This window comes from Macaca thibetana, chromosome 9 (assembly GCF_024542745.1).
Source record: "Macaca thibetana thibetana isolate TM-01 chromosome 9, ASM2454274v1, whole genome shotgun sequence".
Taxonomy (NCBI): domain Eukaryota; kingdom Metazoa; phylum Chordata; class Mammalia; order Primates; family Cercopithecidae; genus Macaca; species Macaca thibetana.
Window position 1 is genome coordinate 42982370 of NC_065586.1, and position 21629 is coordinate 43003998.

The 21629-nt window shown below is 49.4% G+C and overlaps 2 protein-coding genes across 2 annotated transcripts in view; both read right to left on the reverse strand.

Annotated features, from left to right (window-relative positions):
* The window catches only part of LOC126963224 (mitochondrial import inner membrane translocase subunit Tim23), a 901060-nt gene that overhangs the window by 119287 nt on the left and 760144 nt on the right, over window positions 1-21629 (reverse strand). The window lies entirely within an intron of this gene.
* Window positions 1-21629, reverse strand: part of LOC126962961 (anthrax toxin receptor-like) — a 92175-nt gene that overhangs the window by 49642 nt on the left and 20904 nt on the right. The window contains exons 11-16 of the mRNA XM_050804723.1: window positions 19385-19454; window positions 18772-18850; window positions 17009-17098; window positions 15716-15754; window positions 14530-14697; window positions 12913-12960 (exon numbers count right to left, since the gene is read on the reverse strand). Coding sequence (XP_050660680.1) covers window positions 12913-12960; window positions 14530-14697; window positions 15716-15754; window positions 17009-17098; window positions 18772-18850; window positions 19385-19454 — 494 coding nt within the window. The remainder of the gene's footprint in view (window positions 1-12912; window positions 12961-14529; window positions 14698-15715; window positions 15755-17008; window positions 17099-18771; window positions 18851-19384; window positions 19455-21629) is intronic.

Below are 21629 nucleotides of genomic sequence, written 5' to 3' on the forward strand. Positions count from 1 at the left end.
AAGACCTTCTGATCAGCCAGGTCTTCCTGCGATAAACACCTTTACTCCATGGCCTAAAACTGAGCTTCGAGCCACTGTAAAGGACTTCCCTGACCCAAGGATGAAGCCTCAAGGGTTTACTGAGGAATTTAGAATGGCTCCCTGACCTTAACCAATTTATTCACATAATATTGGGGCCTGGAGAAGCTAAGAAATGGATGGCAGCAGCAGAATGGGGTGGACCTGAGGAGGATATTAAAGACCCCCGAAAACCCCTGCATGAGAAGGGGTAAAAGGAGCTAGAAAAAATGCTGAAAACATTTTACATTCAGGTCCTAAGATCATTCCAGAAAAGATTGACTGGTGCATCATCCAACCCTGCAGACCAAAGCAGGAGGAACCAGTTTCAGATTACAGAACTTGTTAGAAACACTGTTTCTGAAACATTTTGTGCTCAAAATATAGCACAGAGTATTTCCTTCAGGGACTGGAATGGCATTAACTGCTGTATTTACAAATGAACTCCATCCTAGGAACTTGGCAGTTCAATTAAAACACATAAGCCAGGATGGAAAGTTACAGACATGACTGAATTGGTGGCCTTAGCTGAACATTTTGAGAAGACTCTAGAGCAAGAAAAAACCCAAAAGACTAACAATCTTATGCCTCTCCAATTATAACAGTTACCGGGGCCAAGACCAAAGAGACCTTCTCATTTTTATTTTAAATCACAAGCAGGAGGTCCAGAATAAGGAATGCCTTACCCCAGGGTAGATGCCTTCATTGCAAACACCCAGGACACTGGGAAAGGAGATTGTTGACTTTTGTCTCAGTCCACCACCAAGCCTCCTCCCTTTAGGCTGAACTGGTTCACCACTAGAGGGGACCCAAGAGATTTTAACGCTCAGGATAATAAAAACAGACAAGGCTCAGGGATTCTCTGGTAAACTGCTCCCCAAAATACCTTTAAATAAACATAGAAAAACAAGACTTAACCTGGGAATCCTGTGCAATGCTGGTGTACACCAGGGTCGCCTTATCCAGCATAAACCCTACTTTAATAAGCCAACGAATCTCTTGGAGTGAAAAGATCATCTCTGTGGTGAGCGTTTCTAATCAAGTTCAAGAGGCTTCTGTATCTGAACCCGTCTAATCAACTTGGGGCTATTTGCAGGAAAATGTACCTTTCTGCTATGTAATACTGATCCAGTAAACTTGCCAGGGCAGGACTTTCAAAGTTGAAAGGGCACATACAATTCTCCTCAGAGGGAGAAGCAATCGTAGAGATTCCTGAGTCTCCTGAACCAGAACGGTTGTGCTCTCTACAGACAAATCGATAAGATCAAAACTCAGGCCCATAACGAAACACCTTTCTAAAACCCCGGAATATTTATGGGTCTCTACCTCAAATGATAGAGAAAGAATTAAAAGTGTGGAGTCTATAAAAGTCCAAACTGGTCATTCTAAGTCTTTCCTTAAATTACTGCAATATACACTAAAACCTAATGAAATTAAAGGGCTCTCAACAATTGTAGGAGACTTAACTAACCTAGGATTTAGAGTTCCACGTACCAGTCCTTGTTAACACTTCCATCCTACCAGTTAAAAAACCAAATGAATGAGGTTGAAGATTTGTTCAAGATCTATAGCTAATTAATAAAATTATAATACCAAGATTTCCCATAGTCCCAAATTCAAATACTTTATTATCTAATGTACCCACTGATTTAAAGTGGTTCATGGTAATAGACCTCCGCTCAGCCTTCTTTAGCATTCCAGTTCATAAAGAGAGTCAACATTTGTTTGCTTTCACTCGGAAAAATCAGCAGTACACCCAGCCTTTTCTATTTTTCCCAGGCATTGCCTCAGTACTTAATAACCCTACAGTCTTCTGGACATTCTGCTGTTACTCAGTATGTAGATGACCTGTTATGCTCTCCCGCTCAACAGCGCTCTAAAATTGACTCAATTTACCTTTTATAGCAACTCACACATAAAGGTCACAAGGCCTTGATGGAAAAACTTCAATTTTCAAGAGAAAAAGTTCACTATTTGGGACATGACTTGACTGCTGATGGGATTTCCCTCTCGCCTGGGAGAATTAAAAACTATTCAACGTTTTCCTTGGCCTGGAACCGAAAGACATTTAAGAGGTTTTCTTGGACTCACAGGACATTGAGGATCCTGGGTCCCAAATTTTCCCTGAATTGCCTCACCATTGTTTTAGCTCACTAGAAATGCAGTATGGGAATCTTTACCTTGGAAAGACAGTCCAGGCTTTTAACCATGAAATTGGCCTGATGACAGCCTCCAGCTTCAGGACTTCCAGACTACACTAAACCTTTTATCTTGGTTGTTCATGAACACAACAATCAGGTATTGGAAGTTCCTACTCAAGAACACGGGGGAAACATAGGCCCACTGCATATTCCAGCCTGCAGTTAGACCCAGTAGTTAGGGCATATTCGAATCACTTAAAAGCAGTAGTAGCAGCAGCCAAGTTGGAAGCTTCATCTGAGCTGGTTTTAGGGAATGAACTCAATTCACAAGTCCAACATGCTGTGAAAAGTCTATTAAATTTCAACCAAACACAACATTTTTCAGCAAGCCAGTTAGCATCTTATGAAATTCTTCCTCCTGTCTTCTAATCTCCATCTAAAATGCTGCAACCTACTTAAGCCTGCTATTGTATTAACTCCACCTGACTCCGGTGATGACCACATTGTGTAAGTGCAGTATTGGAAACAGTGCTCTTGTGTTGATTTACGAGATAGTACATCGGCTAATCCTGAGTTGTTGTTTTTTTTGTTCATAGGTCCTATGCCAAAAACTCAAAAGAAAATATCAGGCAGGATATGCCATTACCACCCAAAATGAGCTAATAGAGGAGGGAACTCTTCCTCAACTGAAGTCAGCTCAACCCACAGGCTTTTTGCTCTCACCCAAGCCTGTCCTACAGCTAAGGACAAATCAGTAAATATTTAGACAAATAGAAGAGTATTACACGATTTTGGCATGTTATGGAAACAACAAAAGTTTCTTACTTCTAGTGGGATCCCCATTAAAAAAAAACAGACTCCAAGTTGATAAACTCCTTTCTGCTACCTGGTTACCATCAGAGATGGCCATTATTAAGATCAAAGCTCATGCCTGTAAAACTGAACCTGAACATAAAAGGAATGCTCTAGAAGATATTTATGCCAAATCAGCTAGTGCTGAAACTGTTAGGATATACAATTAATTAACTCCGTAAGATTGATCCAAGTCAATTCCCTCATGATGACCTACTCAATAAACACTGCAGATTTGGAAAAACAAATTTGGTATCTAAAGGATGTAAATTCAATGTTAAGCATAGACTCACAGAGGGCTCAGCTGGCTGCCTGGCCCTTCCTGAGTCTTTGAAGTTTCTATTATTAAAAGCTCTGCATTCCACAACTTGTTCTGAAACAGAATCCACGTTATGAAAAAATATTGGTGGGATGACTGTTTCAAAATTGCTAAAATGGTTTATAATCAATGTTTGGTTTGTCAAACTCATAATCCTGCGAAAACAATAAAAACTTCAGGTAGTATATTTTTGCCACTTGATGGGCATTTTTTTTTTTTTTTTTTTTTTTTTTTGAGACAGAGTCTCACTCTGTCACCCGGGCTGGAGTGCAGTGGCATGATCTCGGCTCACTGCAACCTCCGCTTCCCAGGTTCAAGTGATTCTCCTGCCTCAGCCTCCTGAGTAGCTGGGACTACAGGCACACGCCACCACACCTGGCTAATTTTTTAATATTTTTAGTAGAGACGGAGTTTCACCATATTGGCCAGGCTGGTCTCAAACTCCTGACCTCGTGATCCACCCACCTTTTGAGCACTTACAGATGGACTTCATTCAGTTGCCAACCTTAACGGGCTATCAGTATGTCCTTGTAGCAGTTTGTATGTTTTCTGGCTGAGTAAAGGCTTTCCCATGTGGGAAAGCTGATGCAATGACAATAGGCAAGAAATTATCAGAAAAAAAATGTGTTTCCTTCTGGCAACTTGCTGGAGAAATCTCCAGCAATAAGGAAACTCATTTTACTGGGCAAGTCACAAAGCACTTCAATAAGATATATGGACATGATGGCACTATCATGGACACTTAGCCCTCTGTCTTCTGGAAAAGTTGAAAGAACAAATGACATCTTAAAACTAAAAATGACAAAGTTAACTGAGTCAATTGGGTTGCCTTGGCCAAAGGTACTATCATTGGCTTTGATGATAATCAGATTCGCTCCTACTGGAAAACATAAGTTGATACCTTATGAAACAGTCACGGGAAGACATATGCTCCTAGTAACAGAACCGCATGCCTCTCCCACTCTCCTAAACTCTGATATGCCTAAAGCTGGAAGGCTTTAATGCATTATGTCAAAGTGTATTCTCACCAGGTAAAGGAAGCTTTTTATGGTGCACTAACTGAGGATAATGAAGCCCTTCATGGTCAAGAATCTGTAACTTGGATCTTCTGGAAATGACATCAGAGGAAAATTGCTTTGAACCTCACTGGAAGGGACCATACCAAGTCCTTGTCACTACCCACACTGCTGTGAGGCTTCAGGGACTTGGACCTTGGGTCCACATTTCATAACTCAGAAAGGCCCCTTTAGACTCTTGGGACTGTATATCTTTAAGGTAAACCTGATGAGAGAAATTTCTCCCCAGAAGCAGACAACATCCTAGAAATGGACAACTTTTCAAAGATCATAAATTAAGATTTCTCTGACATCATGGAAACCTTAAGCTTTTGTCTTTCCCCCTCATTTCCTGCTGTCCTAATCCTTTCCTTTTCTCTACAAGAAAATTCATGGAACCATAATCAGTGGATGGCTTTAGCTCAAGCTTCCGCTCCAGCATAAAACCCGAGCAATTGGGTTTGTGGGCTAAAACCAAAAAAATGAAGAAACAATTCCATTAATACCAGTGTCACTCTATGTTCCGAAAGAGAATCACCCTGAAACTCCAAAGGAAGAGTGGAAAGTTATCCTTGATACACTAAACATCACTGCTACTCGCTTTTCTGCACTTGCTAGAAACAACACTCTAACATTTCCAATTAACAACCTGATTGTTACCAAATACAGAAAACCTATTCAAGTAATACCTGCAAAAGGTATATTTGGCTTCCAGGCACTAGTCTCTCAAGGCCTGAGAATTACCTATATGGGTACAAGTAATTGCTTGTATAATGTCACCAGATTAAATTCAGTAGGGTACTTTTTAAAAACTAAATGTGGTTATATACCTTTACAGCATATTGTAAAGGAAGTACAAAAAAAGAGAACTTTTTATGCAGACTAACGGGCAAACAATTTTTTTTCGAGACAAAGTCTCCCTCTGTACCCCATGCTGGAGTGCAGTGGCATGATCTTGGTTCACTACAACCTGTGCCTTCTGGGTTCAAGCAATTCTCATGCCTCAGTCTCCCAAGAACCTGGAATTACAGGCATGTGCCACCACACGCAGCTAATTTTTGTATTTTTGGTAGAGATGGGATTTTGACATGTCGGCCAGGCTGGTCTCAAACTCCTGGCCTCAAGCAATCTGCCCACCTCGGCCTTCCAAAGTGCTGGGATTATAGGAGTGAGCCACCATGCCGGGCCATGGGTGAACAAATTTAACAAACCCTTGCTCAAATACAACTAAATAGCCCACTTTTCCAACCCCTCAGGGCCTATACGGAGTCAGCAGAGAATCTGCTTATTCCATTCTGCTGAACCCCTGGGAAGTCTGCCTGGCTATAAAATTTAAGAATTTTCCCAATTTAATGATTAGCTCTAAATTTCATGCAGTGGGTTCCCCACTACCAGAAAGAGTGAGGCCCCAGGAAACCAACTGAAATCTTTCCTCAGTAGAAACTCTCTCCTCTTTGTCTATTTCAAAGTTGGTGCTAACTTCAGTTATTGACTGTTTTTGCTTCTGATCACAGGAGCTATCATGGGAACTTCCATGGAAAGGTATTTGAAAGGCAGGAGTTAGCCATATCAAATAGCCAGATGTGAACCATGGGTAAAAGTCATACTCCAAAAGAGAGATGATGACACATGCATTCACATGGAACATCATGCAGCTTCAGATCTCCTCTTTGCTACAGTTGAGGGCTTGTGTTTGGTACTGAACACAAGTGAATGTTGTACCTATCTCTCCTCTGATCTTGTTACTACAGAAAGTTTAATTTACAAGGTGGCTGGTATTACTGTTTTCTTGGACTCTGCTACCAAATACATTAAGAAAATCTCTCAAGAGAAATGAGCACATAATGTGTTCATGGGAGCAACTGACAGTTGATTTGCAGGCATCCTAAATGGTGGATGACAAACTTGGGTTTTCTAATCTTTATATTTATTCTAGTGACTTTCCAGGCTACCATGCTTCTGTTACCAGGCTAACAACAAAGTTGAATGCCTCTATAAATCAGGCCATTTTACAGTGAATTATGGCCTGTACACCCTGAACAAAGACTATGACCAATCGACTGAAATACTGTTGAGATGCCTGTACTGCCTGAACCGTGACTGGATTGATTTGGGACAGTTTGCTTCATAAGAAATATTGTTAAGGAGTTCACTTTGGTCTTTGGATATCATCCTTTTTGTAGTCATCCTAATAGTCCCTGTGGTCCACTGCACCCTCTGAAACCTTCGATGTTTTGTATGCAACCATCCATTGAGCATAAGTGGTCTCACTTCCACTAAGTCAGCAACAGCAGACAAAAGTATTGAACTGGCATGATGTTGTGACTTGTGAATTCCATGCTGAGATCAAATAACTCATTTATGATGGTGACAGAGAGTGGCATCAATGCCCAAAGTTTTTGTCAACCTCTCCAAATTGAGAGGCCTCTCAAAAGAGTGAAATTGTTAAATAAAACTAAAATTTGGCCTGAGAAAGCCTCCATACTCACATATTTGAGTTCTCACATATGAACACAACCTAACTCAGTACCTAAAAACTGAAAACCCAACTGTGGAGTGTGCTTCTATAACAGGAGCTAAGCCTCGGCCATTCACAGCAGCCACACTTCAGCCACTCACAGCAGCCAACTGTTCAAATGAGAACACACAGAGCTGTCGCCAATTCCGCTGTTTCCGTACCTCAGTTCCCTTTTCTCTACGCTGTTTTGCCTTCTCTGTACAGAAATCTTATTTGACCCTGTGGTAGCCCTGAAACCTCTCTGAGTCTGTCCTGACCCTGGGGGCTGCCCTATTTGGAATCATGTTTTGTTTTTTTGGGCTCAACTAAACTCTGTTGCATTTAATTTGTCTGACGTTTTTCTTTTGACATATGTCAAACAATCCTTAAACATCCGTAAGTGCACTTGAGCTCACCTGCATACACACTGTCAGTACCAGGGGCTACCACCACAGCCACACACTCTATTTATTGCAGGGAGTGTTTGCGCGATTCGGGTCCATTATTTTATCAGCCTCTCGTTTTTCATTATTTTAAATTTTGGAGCTTAATGTTTAACATTGGATAAGGCAAATCTTCTCTCACTGCTTTTCTGTATTAAAAATTCCTTAATGATTCTTGACTGTCTATTTTTTTCAAGTGAACTTGTCATTTTGATCAAATTCCCTAAAAATATTTCATTACAATTTTCACTAAAATAACATATTAAGCTCATGAATTCCTCTGGGGAAAGTTGACATTGTGCTCTAGATTTTTATATTTTCAAATTTCTCTTGTACCAATAAGTAAGGTTTTATGGTTTCTTTTCATCATGGTCAGCACATTTGTGTTACACTTACACATAGGTATTACGTTTTTTGTGGCTGTTGTAAAGAGAAAGGAATCTTTCATGTTTATTTCCACCTCCTTTGTTTCTACTTATTTATTGCAAAACATTCCAGTAAAAACTTAACCACAATAATTCCAGACCTAGTGTTTACCCACTGCTGAGGGATCCCCTTGATTTCCTCCGGAGCAGGACCCAGGGCACTAACACTGAGGCCACCTCCTCTCCTCTGCCCCAGCCTATCCCAGGAGATACAGGGAGCACTAAGGTATGGGTCTGCACTTGCACTGATGGAGAGGAGCAGGGTTGGGTGCCTCACAGTAGAGGAGACCTCCAGGTAACCGCCCTCTGAATCCGTGGGGTAAGCGTAAGGCGATGAGGAGGTTCCTGGAGTTTGAGAGGGTCTCCTTCCTCACTGCCTCTCTACTGATTGCCGATATCTAAGCCAGCAACTGATCACTTCTCACATCAGCTCAACCACTCTAAGGTGAAGGGACATTTCCTGAAGTGATTGGCAAACAATCAGAAACCTTAATTGCCAGTGCTTTGGAGTTTTGGCTCAATCTTTGGATTTCCTGATTATGTTACAGAAGTGTGTGTGTGTGTGTGTCTGTGTGTGTGGGGGTGTGTGTGTGTGTGTTGGGGAAGGGGGTGGTGCTGAGGAGCTGAAGGAAAGCTTGCTGTAATTGCAATACCAAAGTTATGATCTGAAACTTTCCCAAAAAGCACTGGCTTCAAGAACGGCTGCAAGCTGGGATTCCTGGACAGTTGGAGGCCACAGCCAGCCAGGCTTTGCCACGCCTGTCCCTTGGTCTAGCACCCTCCATGGGCACATGATCAGGAGGAGAACTCAGGAGCTCCATGGTCATGAATGCATCCTAAGGCCCGTCTGCATTAAGCTCCAATTGTTACCCAGAACAACTCTCCCAGCAAACGTGAGCACGAATTTAGAAGGAGGTCTGCAAGTGACAGTGTGAAATCAAGATATTAATATTCACAAATGTATCATGTGTAAATTTCAGTAAATCCTCATTAGAAGCCGTCGATAGTTTCTTGGAAATCATGACTTCCAGTGAAACAGGGTACAAGAAAACCAACTGGATCATAGATTAATTGATACTAGAAATTTAAGATCCTGCGGCATGTATCTAGTCATGAAGACATCATCAAACTTCTAAATAAAAACCAAAATGCTTCTAATATTAAACATTGACATAAATGTGAGCTATACATACCTTTAAGAAAAGTTAATAAAAGCAAATAACATAATTATTTACTCAGTTATTCCGGCTTAGGGTTGCAGGAGGCTGGAGCCTGTCCCATCAGCTCAGGGTGCAAGGTGGGAACTAACCCTGGACAGGATGTCATGTCCTTGCACGTGCACTTACACACTCACACACTCACACTGAGCCCATAGAGACATGTCAATCTACCTGATGTGCACATCTGTGGGATGTAAGCGGAAACTGAAGTACCCAGAAAAATTCCCTGCAGCCATGGGAACAACATGCAAACTCCACACAGACATTGACCTCAGCCGGGAATGGATTTTTTTTCTGATCAGCATCATCATTTCTCACTCAGTGTTCATATAATGTTGAATGAAATGTTATTTGAGGACCTTCTATGTGACATTTTGCACTGAAGAGAGATGCACTTGCAGGTGTTTCCATAGATCACTCTGACAGCAGGGCATGGGGTGGAACCCGACTCAGACATGAGCCTCCCCTTGGGTCAGTTCATAGCCCGGCTCTACCACTCAATGATCCTGCCATGTTGAGCCTATCACTAAACATCAGAGCCTCGGTGTCCACAGCTGTGAAATGCAGACAGTAGTGACTGCCTTGCAGGACAGAGAGGTGGCCATGCACACAGTAAGGACCTGGAGCCAGGCTGTTGGATGCTTGTCCTATTGCTTCCTGGTTGTGTGACCCTGGGTAGGTTACCTAACTTTGTAGGGCCTCTAGCTTCCTCCCCGCAATAGAGTTATGGCATATGTTAGTTTGTGGAATATACTTGCAACAGTGTCTGGCCCACCTTAAGATTGGGTATGAATGGCAGCTATGAGTCCTCTGGGTGTTGTGAGAATGAAATGAGATCCAGTTTCTAAAGGGCTTCCTGCTGTGGTGCGCACACGAATTAAACTCACTGGAAAGGCTGTTATATCATTGTGGGCACTACATTTGGTGACAGAGGGTAAGGTTTCACGTTATTAGCTTGACTTTCCTGATGGATCTAGCAATACTGTTTCCCATTAACATAATGAGCATCCACAGGATAAGGTGAAGGAGGATCGTCAGCATGGATGGGAGGTAGAGTTTGATTCAAGAGCCTCAGAGTCTTGCTGCTGCATTTTGTATGAGTGTGTAGTGGGGATGGCCTGGAAGAGGACACTATCAAAAAATTTATTCAAGGAACTGAAGGTGATAAACCAGAGAGACACACTCAATTTAAAAACAACAACAAAAAAAATTGAAAGCAAACAAGACTGACTGCTTTTGCCACCAAAAAAAAAAAAAAAAAAAAAAAAAAAAAATGCTGAGGTTTTTGGTAAACTGAGCCTTTGAGAATTTCCTGCATTATTATGTGCCAAAATGCAAAGATGTTTGGGTTTGCCGAAACCAGCAACTAAACAAGGTTTTAAAGGGCAGCATCTCCTCTAAATTCAACAGCACACTCATACAAAATGCAGCAGCAAGACTCCGAGGCTCTTGAATCAAACTCTGCCTCCCATCCATGCTGACGATTCTCCTTCACTTTATCCTGTGGATGCTCATCAATGTCCCGAACTCATCACACCCCCAGGTCAGCCCACAATGCCAAGTCAGGAAGAGGAGTTTGGAAACAGCCTCCCCACAAGGCCGGGGTATGGACGGAGAAAGAGGCATGCACTGGTTCTCTCAGGATCCGCCACACTGCTGAGGGCCTGAGTGAGTCTCTGTCTGAGGGGAGATCCTGGAAGAGGGGTGCGCAGCACACAGGTGGCCTCTTCACTCTGCCGTGAAGAGACAGACAGCCTACGCCTGTCCTGGGCAGGACGTCTCACTGATGCCTCCACAGCCCTGCAGTTGCAGTTGGGCTGCCTGGCTGGGGCCAAGCCACCCACCCAAGTCTGGTCTCCAGCGGTTTCTCCCTGAGATGCACTCTCTCTCCTCCAGCCTCAGGGCTCCTTCTCACTCAGGGACCCCCTGGCTCAGGCAGGAAGGTCACATTCCCAGTGTCTCCAAGCAGGAAGCTGCTGAGCTCGCCAGCAGCCTGGCTGGAGTCTGGCTTTGTACACTCAGGACTAGGCTTACAGGCCGACCCTGTGGCTCTGAAACGGGCTGCAGGTCTCAGGGGGACGCATCCTCTTTAGTGCATGACTCACATTAGACCCTGGGGCCAGCACACGGAAGGCTTAAAGAGGAGAACCGGGAACTCCTGCCAGATTGTCTGAATTCTTGGGTACCCGACAGAAATCTTACAAGACACTCAGTTGGGTGTTCAGGACTACAGTTGGGAAGGACAAGGTCGAATTAGGTTGTGGCAGAGAAGCTAGAAGGAGCCCAGGTCCACAAGGCATAGCTATGGGCTTCCCTGGGTTAGGGACAGATATGGGGTTGATTTCTGATAGCGCTGGAGGCAGCCACTTACTATCTGGGTGGTCTTAGGCAACTTTCTGGGCCTCTATTTTGCCATTAGTAAAACAGGGATTGTCTCTTCTTTTCCAAGAATTGCAAGGTGGACTTCACACGATGACAGTGGCAGCCTGGCAGAGCCCTGAGCAGTGGTAAGTGCCCTCTGTGATGCAATTACTCTGCCCCCCACCACCCCACCCCTAAACCTTAGCTTCAAAGAGCTGCCCTTGGGAATGAGACAATTCCAGAGACTTGCTCCATCTCCTGTGTCACCACACTGGACAGTAAGGCCATTTCTGGCCCTTTCCCATGCCCACCCTCCCATCTCTTGCCTTCCCTCTGCTTGAGGTGCCTGTTTTCACACTCAGCCATCAAGCTCTATCCCTCCCACCTAAGTGTCTCACCTGTTCCGGGCATTAGGCTGGACTAGTGCTGTGTGACTGGAACTGGACTGTGGCAATGTGGAGAGGCCTCATGGTACCTCAGATGGAAAATGGGCTTCTGTGCAAGCATGGCTGAGATTGAGAGCCCTGTGCAGAGGCACAGAGCCGGGAGCCCAGTGGCTGGAGGAGCCCTGCATGCCTCTGACACCGGCGATGCCCTGCCAGGTGTCAGCACGCCTCCCGGGGGCTCCTGGCCCGTTTCTCATCAGCAGCGTCCAGAGGCTTGCAGCCTGCAAGGCCTTCTCAGTGCGCAGCCACCTGGCCACTGAGAGCCTGTGCTGGCCTGATGCAGGAGGCCTGGCCAGTGCAGGTCCCTCTATAAACCCTGGGGATGAGATCATCTTCCAGGTGCAAAGGGCTGGACTGTGGAGGCACAGGCAGATGAGCCCCAGGCCGAGCCAGGAGCAGGGCTCTCCAGGGCCCCGGGGCCTGAGCGGAGAAGCCCCTTAGTGCTGATCCAAAAGGAGAGCAGTGCAGAGTAAGGGCAGGAGCCAGGCCCAGTGCACATCCAGCCCTATCACTCATGGACTTTAGGAGCAGGGACGTGCCACTTAATCTCTCAGCACTTCCGTCCCCTTCAGTAAAGTGGATACTAATAACACCTACTGGTACAGTTGCTAGGAGGATGAAAACAGTGAAAGCGTGGCCTAGGGTAGCAACTGGCCCACGGGAGGACTCCATATATTACTGAGGCCTCATAAAAAATTTTTAGTCCTCATTCATAATAAGTTACGAAGAGAAAATCTTAACAATTTGGTCCTCCCCATGGTCCCAAGGCAATGACCCAAGGAAGGAATCCTTATTGCCTATTAGAACCAGTCAGTGTTGCCCAACAACCCCGTTAGCCATCCTAGCCAGCACTCCTGGCCCCAGGTGATGAATAAACGAAGTGCTCGGGTCCCATGTCCAGAAACTGGCTGGGATGCCCATGGGCACCGTTTCTGTGTGTCTTGTGCCGTCCTCCTTGCCAGATGCCTGACATGGCTCTCTGAGCCACAATCCCAGAGGACAGCGGTCAGGGGAAAAGCAGTGGCCTTCTGTCCATCAAGTGTGTCCCTGCACCCCTGCTCACCTGGTCCCTGCGCTGACACCACAGCCATGGCACCTGGCAGCAGCTTGGGTGAGAGAGGTCACAAAAGGTATCCAGATTGCCCTGAAAAGCAACGTGGCCATGAGGAAGCCATGCAGGCTGGACACTACCTCCAGAAGGCATCAGGACTCCCCAGCCACCCACGGCTCTGTCCCCTGGAACACACCCAGACAAAGCTTCCATCTCCCCCTCAGGGAGGGGCCTTGCAGCCTTGTGTGTTGGGGACATGGTCACTGTGGCCACAGAGAGTTTTGGAATCTAGAACAAAACAGTATTTTGCTGAAGGAATAGAAAACGACAGGGGCAGATTCAGACAAAAAGTCCAAAGGCAGGAGGAGCCTGTGGTTCCGAGCAGAGGTCCTGAAGGGGAGCATGAGTTCGGTATGGGGCCTGGGCAGGAGCTCATGGAAGGGAGGAGTCTTGCTGCTGGGGGCACACAGGGGAAGGCAGGTGAGAGGACCATGCCCTGCTCAGGGAGTAGGTACCTGACACCAGAAAAGAGAGGAAGAGGAAGACAGAGAAAAAGCAGGCCAGAAAACAGCCCAGGACCCATAATGGGCAGCCCTTGGTGCTGCAGTCAGGCCTTTCTGGGCCCTGGTGGGGATGGGATGAGGGCCGTGTGTTGCAAGGCACTGCAGGCCGCTGGCAGGTGACTTCCTCTCCCCGGAGGCTGTATTTCGGCTTCTCTGTGCCCTACACTCTGGGGAGAGACAGGTCTGGCTTCCCCAGATGCCCACTGAGGCTGCAGAGGAGCCTGACACTCCCAGGAGGAAGCAAGAGATCCGACCACAGACAGAGCCAGGACCAAGGGGGAGAGGGGCAGACCAGGCAGGAACTCTGGGGTCCTTCGCCCTCAACACCAGCCACCCAGGCGCCCTCTCTACCCCTGTGCAGGGCCCCTGCTGCTGCCTGGCTGGGTTCCCCTCAGCAAGATGGGCCTGTACCTGCCCGGGAAGGAGGTTTCCTCAGGGAGAGTGGTTGTCGTGTTGGCTCCGGGGCTCTAGCTCCTGCACAGGTGTCTTGTGAGGGCGCTTTCGGGTCTCCACCTCCTCCCCTCCCTGCAGCGCCTGTCAGCCCATCTCAGCAGGCGACAAGCCCACTCAGGGACAGCTTTTCCTCACTGCCTGAAGATCCTGCTGCCCGAGCTGACAGGTGCCCCTGGCATCCTTGCAGTGTTCGTGGTGGTGAGAATGCGTGTCAGGACTGGTCAATTCTATTTTTTTTTCTGATCTACATGACCTTTTGTGACTCAGGTTGCTTGACCCATGCACCTGCAGACAGGTGGTTTAAAGCCAAGGCCACTGCCAGAGCTGAGGCACCCCTGTGGGAACCAGGGACTGGTCAGACATCAAAAGTTGCCACTGTACAGAAACATGGATCCTTCTAGAGAGGGAGTTCAATGTGTGGGGACAGACCTGGTGGTGCAGGGGACAGGAGCCCTCATATATGCCTGCCACTGGGGCGTGAAGGTGAGGTGGGCATCTGGTTTCTCCCGGCATCAAGTGACCAAAGTCCGGCCCCCATAGAGCCTGCCTCCCTCCAGGGCCCAGGCTTCTGCAGTGGGACCCAGCTGCCCCCTCCTCCTGCAGTCCCAGCCTGGGTCACAGCCCCTCTCCATTGTGCCCTTCTCACCTCTATCCCTCTTATCCCGCACACTCCTTGGCATGCACAGCAACAAACAATCACGGTGGGGCAGGTGTTTACAGGAGCTGGGGGCGGAGGTGGGGGCGGAGGTGGTGGAGGCAGAGGCGGTGGTGGTGATGGTGGTGGTGGAGGTGGTGGTTTCTCCTGCTCTGGCTCCTAAAAAAGGAAAAACAACTATCTGCTGACAGTGCTGGTGGGGCACAGTGCTGGCCATTCCCAGATGTGTGTCTGGGGAATGAAAGGACCAGAGAGAAACCCACACCACATGGGAGGGTCCTTCACGTGTGAAACATGCAAACTCCTCCTAGTTGGCAGACAATGCTCTTCTCATAAATGCCAACAACTTCGACTCTGTCCCCTTGGTTCTCCTGTGGCCGCCCTTGTTGAAAGAGGTCTGCTCTGGGGGCTGTGCAATGGTCCCAGCATTTGCAGGTGACTGTCCGCATCCCTCTGGCTGCAGATGCAGCCTCCCCGAGCCCACTCTGCAGCACCGCAGAGGCCACCCTTGGCCAGGGAGGTCTGTTTCCACCCCATCCCAGGCCCAGGGCCTCCTGCCTCAGTTACTCACCATTGCCCATGGCCCCTGGGGTGGGTCCCCGACCCAGGTGAGCCACAACCTGCTTCCGGACTCCTGGCCCCTATGCTCACTGGGCTGGTGTCCCTCCCAGCTTGGTGCCCGCCAGGACTCCCCCATCCCTCAGCCCTGCAGTCCCGAGAGGCTAACTCCAGGCAGCCCCTTGTCCCTGCCAGGAGACATGGATCCAGAGAAGCCAAATGGAGCCACAGCCGCCTCTAGAGCCTGGGGACAGGGCCAGGTCCCTGAAACGCAGGGCTCCTTTTCCAGAGCGCCTCCATCCTTAGCATCTTACAAAAGGTCCTTGGGGCATTGACAGAAGAGACCCATTCATTCAGGACAGGTCATCACAGTTGCTGAAACTGGCCCAGGCTGTGAATTGGTGACAAGGCTCATGTTAAGGGGTGCAGGGAGCGGGAAGGGTGTGCTGGGGACATCACTGTGAGTTCCCCATCTTCTCAGGCTCCATTCTGCCCTTCTGTCACCTTCTTCTCTGCCCAGGCAGGTGGAGGTCATGGGGCGCATGCTTCATAGCACTCTTGGTGAAGGTCGGTGGGCTCCTTGAGATGTGACAATATCGGGACCAGAACTGTGACTTACCTTTTCTGGCTTCTGCACAGGTGGTGGCTCCTTGACAGTCTAGAATGTTCAAAAGAGACAAACCCAAGCTGGATGGGGGTGGGCGGGCTCTGCCTTGGCCCTGCACATAGCTGGGACCCTGGTCTGGAGCACCAGGAGACAGCACTGCCTTTGGGGTGTCACTCTGGCCACATTGAGCCTGTGAAGTTGTACCTGGCAGGCTCCTCTTCCCAGGCCTCAGCCTCCAACCTTACCCAAGGGGAACCCCGTACCGCCACTGTGGGGTTCCTAGGGGTCAGCCGGGCCGGGAACCAGATCCCTAGAGAGGCCCAGCCCCTACAAGTGTCCTTCTCTGCCCACAGCCACATGGAGAAGAGAGTGCCCGCCCTACTTCCCTTCCTCAGGGAGAGCCTGTCTGTCCCCAGGAGCCCTCCCTGACCTCCCAGCCTCATGGCTGAGTTCCCGGCTTCCTCCCCTCGTGGCTCCCTATGCAGACATGAGCCCTGCGTGTTCCCTGGGCTGAGCTCTGTCCTCTCCTCCCTTTGCTCTGTCCTCTGCAGCTCTCGGAGCTGGGTCCGTCCACCCCAGCTCCCAGCACCCCTTCCATCCTCCCTGCCCCAGGCTCCATCTCTGCTTCTGGGTCCTGCTCTGCCTTACAGGGAGCCCTTCCCACTCCTGTGGGGTGGACATTTCACCTTCAGCCCTGACAGGACAGGACTGTGAGCCGCCTATGGGCAATGGTGGCCACTTCATTTCTGTCCCTCCCCAGCCCAGCATGGGGCCCAGGGGAAGCTGCAGCTCAGTAAAGACAGATGAAGGAATGGGGAAGGCACCAGACATGTGCCAAGATCCATGCCGGTTCCTCAAGGCACAGACAGCTGGGGGTTACAGCACCGTCCTCCATTTGGGCCATCAGGACTTCATGGGGGACCCTCTCTTCCTCCCTCCACACAGAGGCCACCTCCTGGCCCTGTCCATCTGAGGCTTCCAGAAGTCCAGATTGTTGAGGTAGCCCTGGTTTCAGGGGTTCTGGGGTCACTTCTCTCTAGGAGCCAGGGCAGGCCTCAGCCCCATGTCCAAGGCATCCCAGGCCAGCTCTATGTGACCAGCCCAGGCAGGAGGCCCTGCAGAAGCCCAGACTTGCTAGGCTCTGGGAACGTGTAGACAGGTCTGCCACTTCCTGGGCTCACGTGATGAGCTGGGAGCTGAGGGAAACTTCCCACAGGTGGGATCACGGGGCAGTCACATGTTAGAGTCCCTCAGAGGGCGGGCCTGTGCTTGGGCCCCAAGGCTGGGCAGGCAGGGAGCACTTGCCTTCTTGCGGCACAGCCGCCAGAGACAACACAGCAGCAGTGGAAGAAGCAGCAGAGGGAGCAAAAAATAGAGCCAGTTGCTGAAAATGCCCTGGTGGAGAAAGAGAGCACCATGAACCACACCTAAGGGATAGAGGAATGCCAGGCCTGGGAGGGCCTGGGTGGCCTCTTCCCGGTCCCCACCACTTGGCAGCCATCTGCCCACTCCTCACTCTCCCTAGCTGGCCCCGCATCCGGGTACCACAGTAGGGCCAGCGGCCAGGGCTGGGCCCCAGAGAGCTACAGACCCTCTCTCTGGCCCTGCTGAAAGTCTTTGCCCCAGAGCCCTGACAAGAAAGTCCCAGAAGCTTCCATGGTCTGATAAACCCTCACTGCACACTTTGCCTGCAGCACAGGGCTTCTGTGAGAACCACAAAATCTACAGGTACAAAGACGGGTGAGGGTGGGGGTACTGTGGCCAAGAGAGGTGCAGGTGCAGGAGCAGGGGCAGGAGACCCGGGTCCATCCCCCACAGCCTCTCTCCCCACTTTCAGGCTCTGCACCGTGGGCACATCCACGCACCGCTCTGTGCCTCAGCCTCCACACCTGTGCAGAGGGAATGAGCCGCCCTCCCTGGGGGCACTTGTGAGGTTTAGAGAGCTCAGACAAAGTCCTGGCTCAGAACCAGGGCCACATGGGGTGTAAGCAACGGGAACACTTCTCTGGGTGTTCTTCACAATAAAGGAACCTCGGGCTGCATCCGTGGGAACGCAGGCTGCTCAGGCCTTCCCCAGATCCAGAGCTCTACTTAGAAAGAAGGCTGGAGAGGGGAGGGGAGGGGAGAGGAGAGGAGAGGAGGCGAGGGAAGATGACTGTGCCAGGCACCCGGCTGGCTGAAGGAGAGGAACCACTGAGGCTGAGCATGAAGGCCGCTGGCAAGGTGGGAGCCCCAGGGCTGCTCCTGATGTGCCTGTCACAGTCGGGCCATCAGTGAGTAGATTCCTGATGGGGAATGCATGCATTCAGCCTGCAGATCCACGTGTGGATGTGCAGGGACAGGCAAGGGGAGACCCAGAGGGAGGGCTCTCAACACTGGTGTGTCCTCACAAGTAAGACTGGGTACAAGGCGGTGGAGTGGGCTCTGGCCTTCCGCCCGTCCCTCCAGCACATCCTCCTGCCTATGCGGCCCTGGGCCAAGCTGCCCAAAGACATGGAGCTCTGAGGAGCAGGCACCTGGGGCACAGCACCTCCATTCCCAGGGGCTTCTTGGAGCTGAGCCCAGGTCCCAGTGCCTGAGAGCCTTCCCTTCAGCAGTAGGAAGGGACATACTGCAGGGCTTGGCGAGGGACATCTCAGAGGCCTGAGCAAGGAGGAGAGGCAGAAAAGGGGCTGAAGGCATCTGGGAAATGACAGCAAGCGACCACCAGGCAGGCTTGGGGGCCAGGGTCATGAGCAGGTTCAGGACCAGATCAGCAGCTGGGGCACCAGTTCAGTGGCACACACACACCCCGACGGCAGTGTGTGGAATCCTCCAGTGCTCCTGGGTCTGAGGTCCTGGCCTACAGGTGCTGGACTCTGGCTTCTGGCAGACAGCCTCCCAGCCTCACCCACCTGCACCATCTGGAAGCCTGGCTGGAGCAGCCTCAGGTGCCTGCTGCACACACTACTTTCTGGGACTGCCTGGGAACTGCCTGCCCTTTCTGTCCTCCCCAGGGTATATCTCCTTCTAGTGCAGAGGCTCTGGACAGTCCTCATACATGTTTGCAACCCCATCCTGGTACTCACACATGTGCTGCTGGTGACGCTGACATTGCTCTTGAAGAATGTTTTGCCATTGTTCAAGCTGACTTCAATAAAGTACTCCCTAAAGCACAGAAAACGCAGATGGCGAGACCCAGCCCGGAGAGATGCAGTTCTTGCCCTTGGCCAGTGGACAGCATGGGTCATGAGAGGTCATTCTCCAAACACTTGCAGGTCAACTCAGCAATGATGACCAAAGGGTAAGCGGGTCAGGCAGTGAGGGGCCCTGCATGGGGTCTCATGCCATTGTGACCATGTCCTAAATGACCAGGGACCACTGCTTGGTGTCACCATTCTGGCTCTTCTGTATTTACAGAGTCTGTTGGCTTAACTCTGAGAGGCAACCTGAAGCAAAGGTACCATTCCTTGGGCAATTATCTCCTGCATCCTGCCCTCCTCACAGACCCTAGAACACTGCAGATCCCTGAATACCTCTGGGGCCACCAACAAGGGATGTGGGGAGGAGGCTGCTCTTTGCCCAGCCACAGACATGGGCTGCCCCAGCAGGGGGTGGCATCCACATTCTGTACACCTCACGGTGACCAACCCTGACTCCCTGATCTCTTGCCCTCTGGGGCCTCCTGCCAGGGGCACTTACTCTCCAGGTTTTTCTAGTTTTGGCCCAGGGCAATTCATGGAATTATTGTCGATACTGGTTGGCTTTTCATCTAAAAGAAAATGACATGAGAAGAATGTCAATGCACCTGTCTGTCCACTGTTCCTCCCCATGTGTGTCCTCAGCATGCAGAGCTGACCCTGTGGCCCAGGACCAGCATGTGGGCTCTGCCTTCCTATTGCATAGACCCCTGCAAGCACCCGCCACACCCAGGCCCTGTGCAGCACTCTGCTGTGTAACAGGAACAGGCAGGCAGAGTCCCTGCTCTCAAGGACTCACCTTTAGGGATTGCATGGGACACAGAAAACAAAATAAAAAACAGGACAAAACAGATGACAGAGAGTGCAACATGCTGTGATGTCCATGACCAGAGGAGGTGAGGGGACCAGAGGAAAGGGACAGTCGCTTCGTTACGCGTCACTTTTCCTCTGTTGTAGAGCCACAATTTCTGGTCTAGAAGAGCATGAAATGATGCAAGGCCAGGGATTTGCTTCAAAATACTCTGTGGTAAGGGTACCAAGGAAAGCAGGTGGGGGCAGGTTAAGAATGATTGAAAGTAGGTGATGGCTTCTTCAAGTTCATGGTACAATTCTTGCTACTTTGTATAGTGTTGTAAACTTCCATGAAAAATAAATTCTCTCTGAAGAGGTGACAATCCAGCTGAGATTTAAAAGATGAGGAGCCAGCCAGGCAAAGATCCCAGGCAAGGGTGCTTGGGGCTGAGAGAGTGGCCTGTGCCAATGCTCTGGGCAGTGACTCGCTGACCTTGTCAAGGAGGGAAAGAGGTGACCCAGAATAGGGGGCAGGGCCTCCTGGGCCCTGGAAAGGGGTTGGGGTTTTATTTATTGTGCAGTGAATCTGTCCAGGTTGGGCAGATCCAGGATATATTTTGAACATGGAGGCAACAGGACTTGCTGGTGGGATGGATATGAAGAGGAAGCTTGGAGGAGTCAAAGATGACATTTGAGAGTTTGACCAGAACAACCAGGTGGACAGCAACACAATTTACCAAGATGGGGAAGCCTGAGGAGGGCACTGGGTTTGTTTTTTAAGTCTGCAATTTTGTTTTCCCATTTTTATTTATTTATGTATTTATTTACTCATTTTTGTGAGAGCGTGGTGGGCTCAGGAGAGTTCAGTAACGTGTAGACATGGAACCTTCTCAATCCTGAGCCCACGCCCTCTTCACACTTCCTGAACTGTGGGGGAGGGCGTGGGCATCTGCCTGCTGGCCTTGATCTAGCTCTCTACATACTGGGCTTGGCTGCCAGGACCCCGGCTTCCCAGGGTCCAGCAACTACCTGGCCAACCTAGGACTGGTAGAACCCATGGTATCGACATTTTTGCCAAGGATGATTTCAAAACAATTATGGCATCCTCCTCATTTTCCCATAAAAACTCTTCTGTTTTTTTTTTTTTGTTTTTTTTTTTCACCTCCCTCAATATGCACATAGTTTACTCTGGCATGTGTTTTCCATTGCAATGCCCTGGTCCTGAATAAATAGCATTTCTGTTTAGAGACACTATTTGTTATTTAGGTTGTCAAAAATTGCATCCAGGCACTTCCAGAAGCCAGAACCAGGCTCTGCCCCTGCTTCCCCACAGGGACAGATGCAGGACAGAGGGAAGTCTCTCCCTGACCTGCACCTCCAGGCTGGCATCAGTGGCCAGGGAAGGCACGCTGCCATCTAGTGGGGGGTGCAGGGGAGGCGTGTTCAGTGGTGGCCAACACTCCAGGGACATTTTCAGGGGATATCTTCCTAATAGTGAAAATAGGTTTAAAGGTTGTTCTCAATTATTTTTAAAAATAAGCTTCTTTTTACTCCTGGACAAGCCATCAACCAGGAGCAGAATGGCCATCTATGCAGGTGCCCAGAGCTGTGGCAGGGGCTCCCCGCTGCGAGACGTCAGTGCTGGCCTGTGTATGGAGAGGTAGACGGTAACCTCCAGGGTGGGAAGCCAGTGCACCCACAGGCCCACAGAGGAGGCAGCTGAATGCCCTTCATGGAGGTAGGCTGGGTACCCCCTTTCCCAGCAGCTGCCATCACAGGGAGGCAGAAGGCCCTGGTAGGGCAGCCAGATTGCCTGGGTCTGCTTTCCTGCCCTGCAACATGGACTGTATGGCCCCGGGCAGGCTCTTCTATCATGCTTCTCTCTAGTTCTCCATCCATACGGGAAAGTTGTCAGAACTAAAATGAAGTCATTTGTGTTAAAAAATAAAATAAAA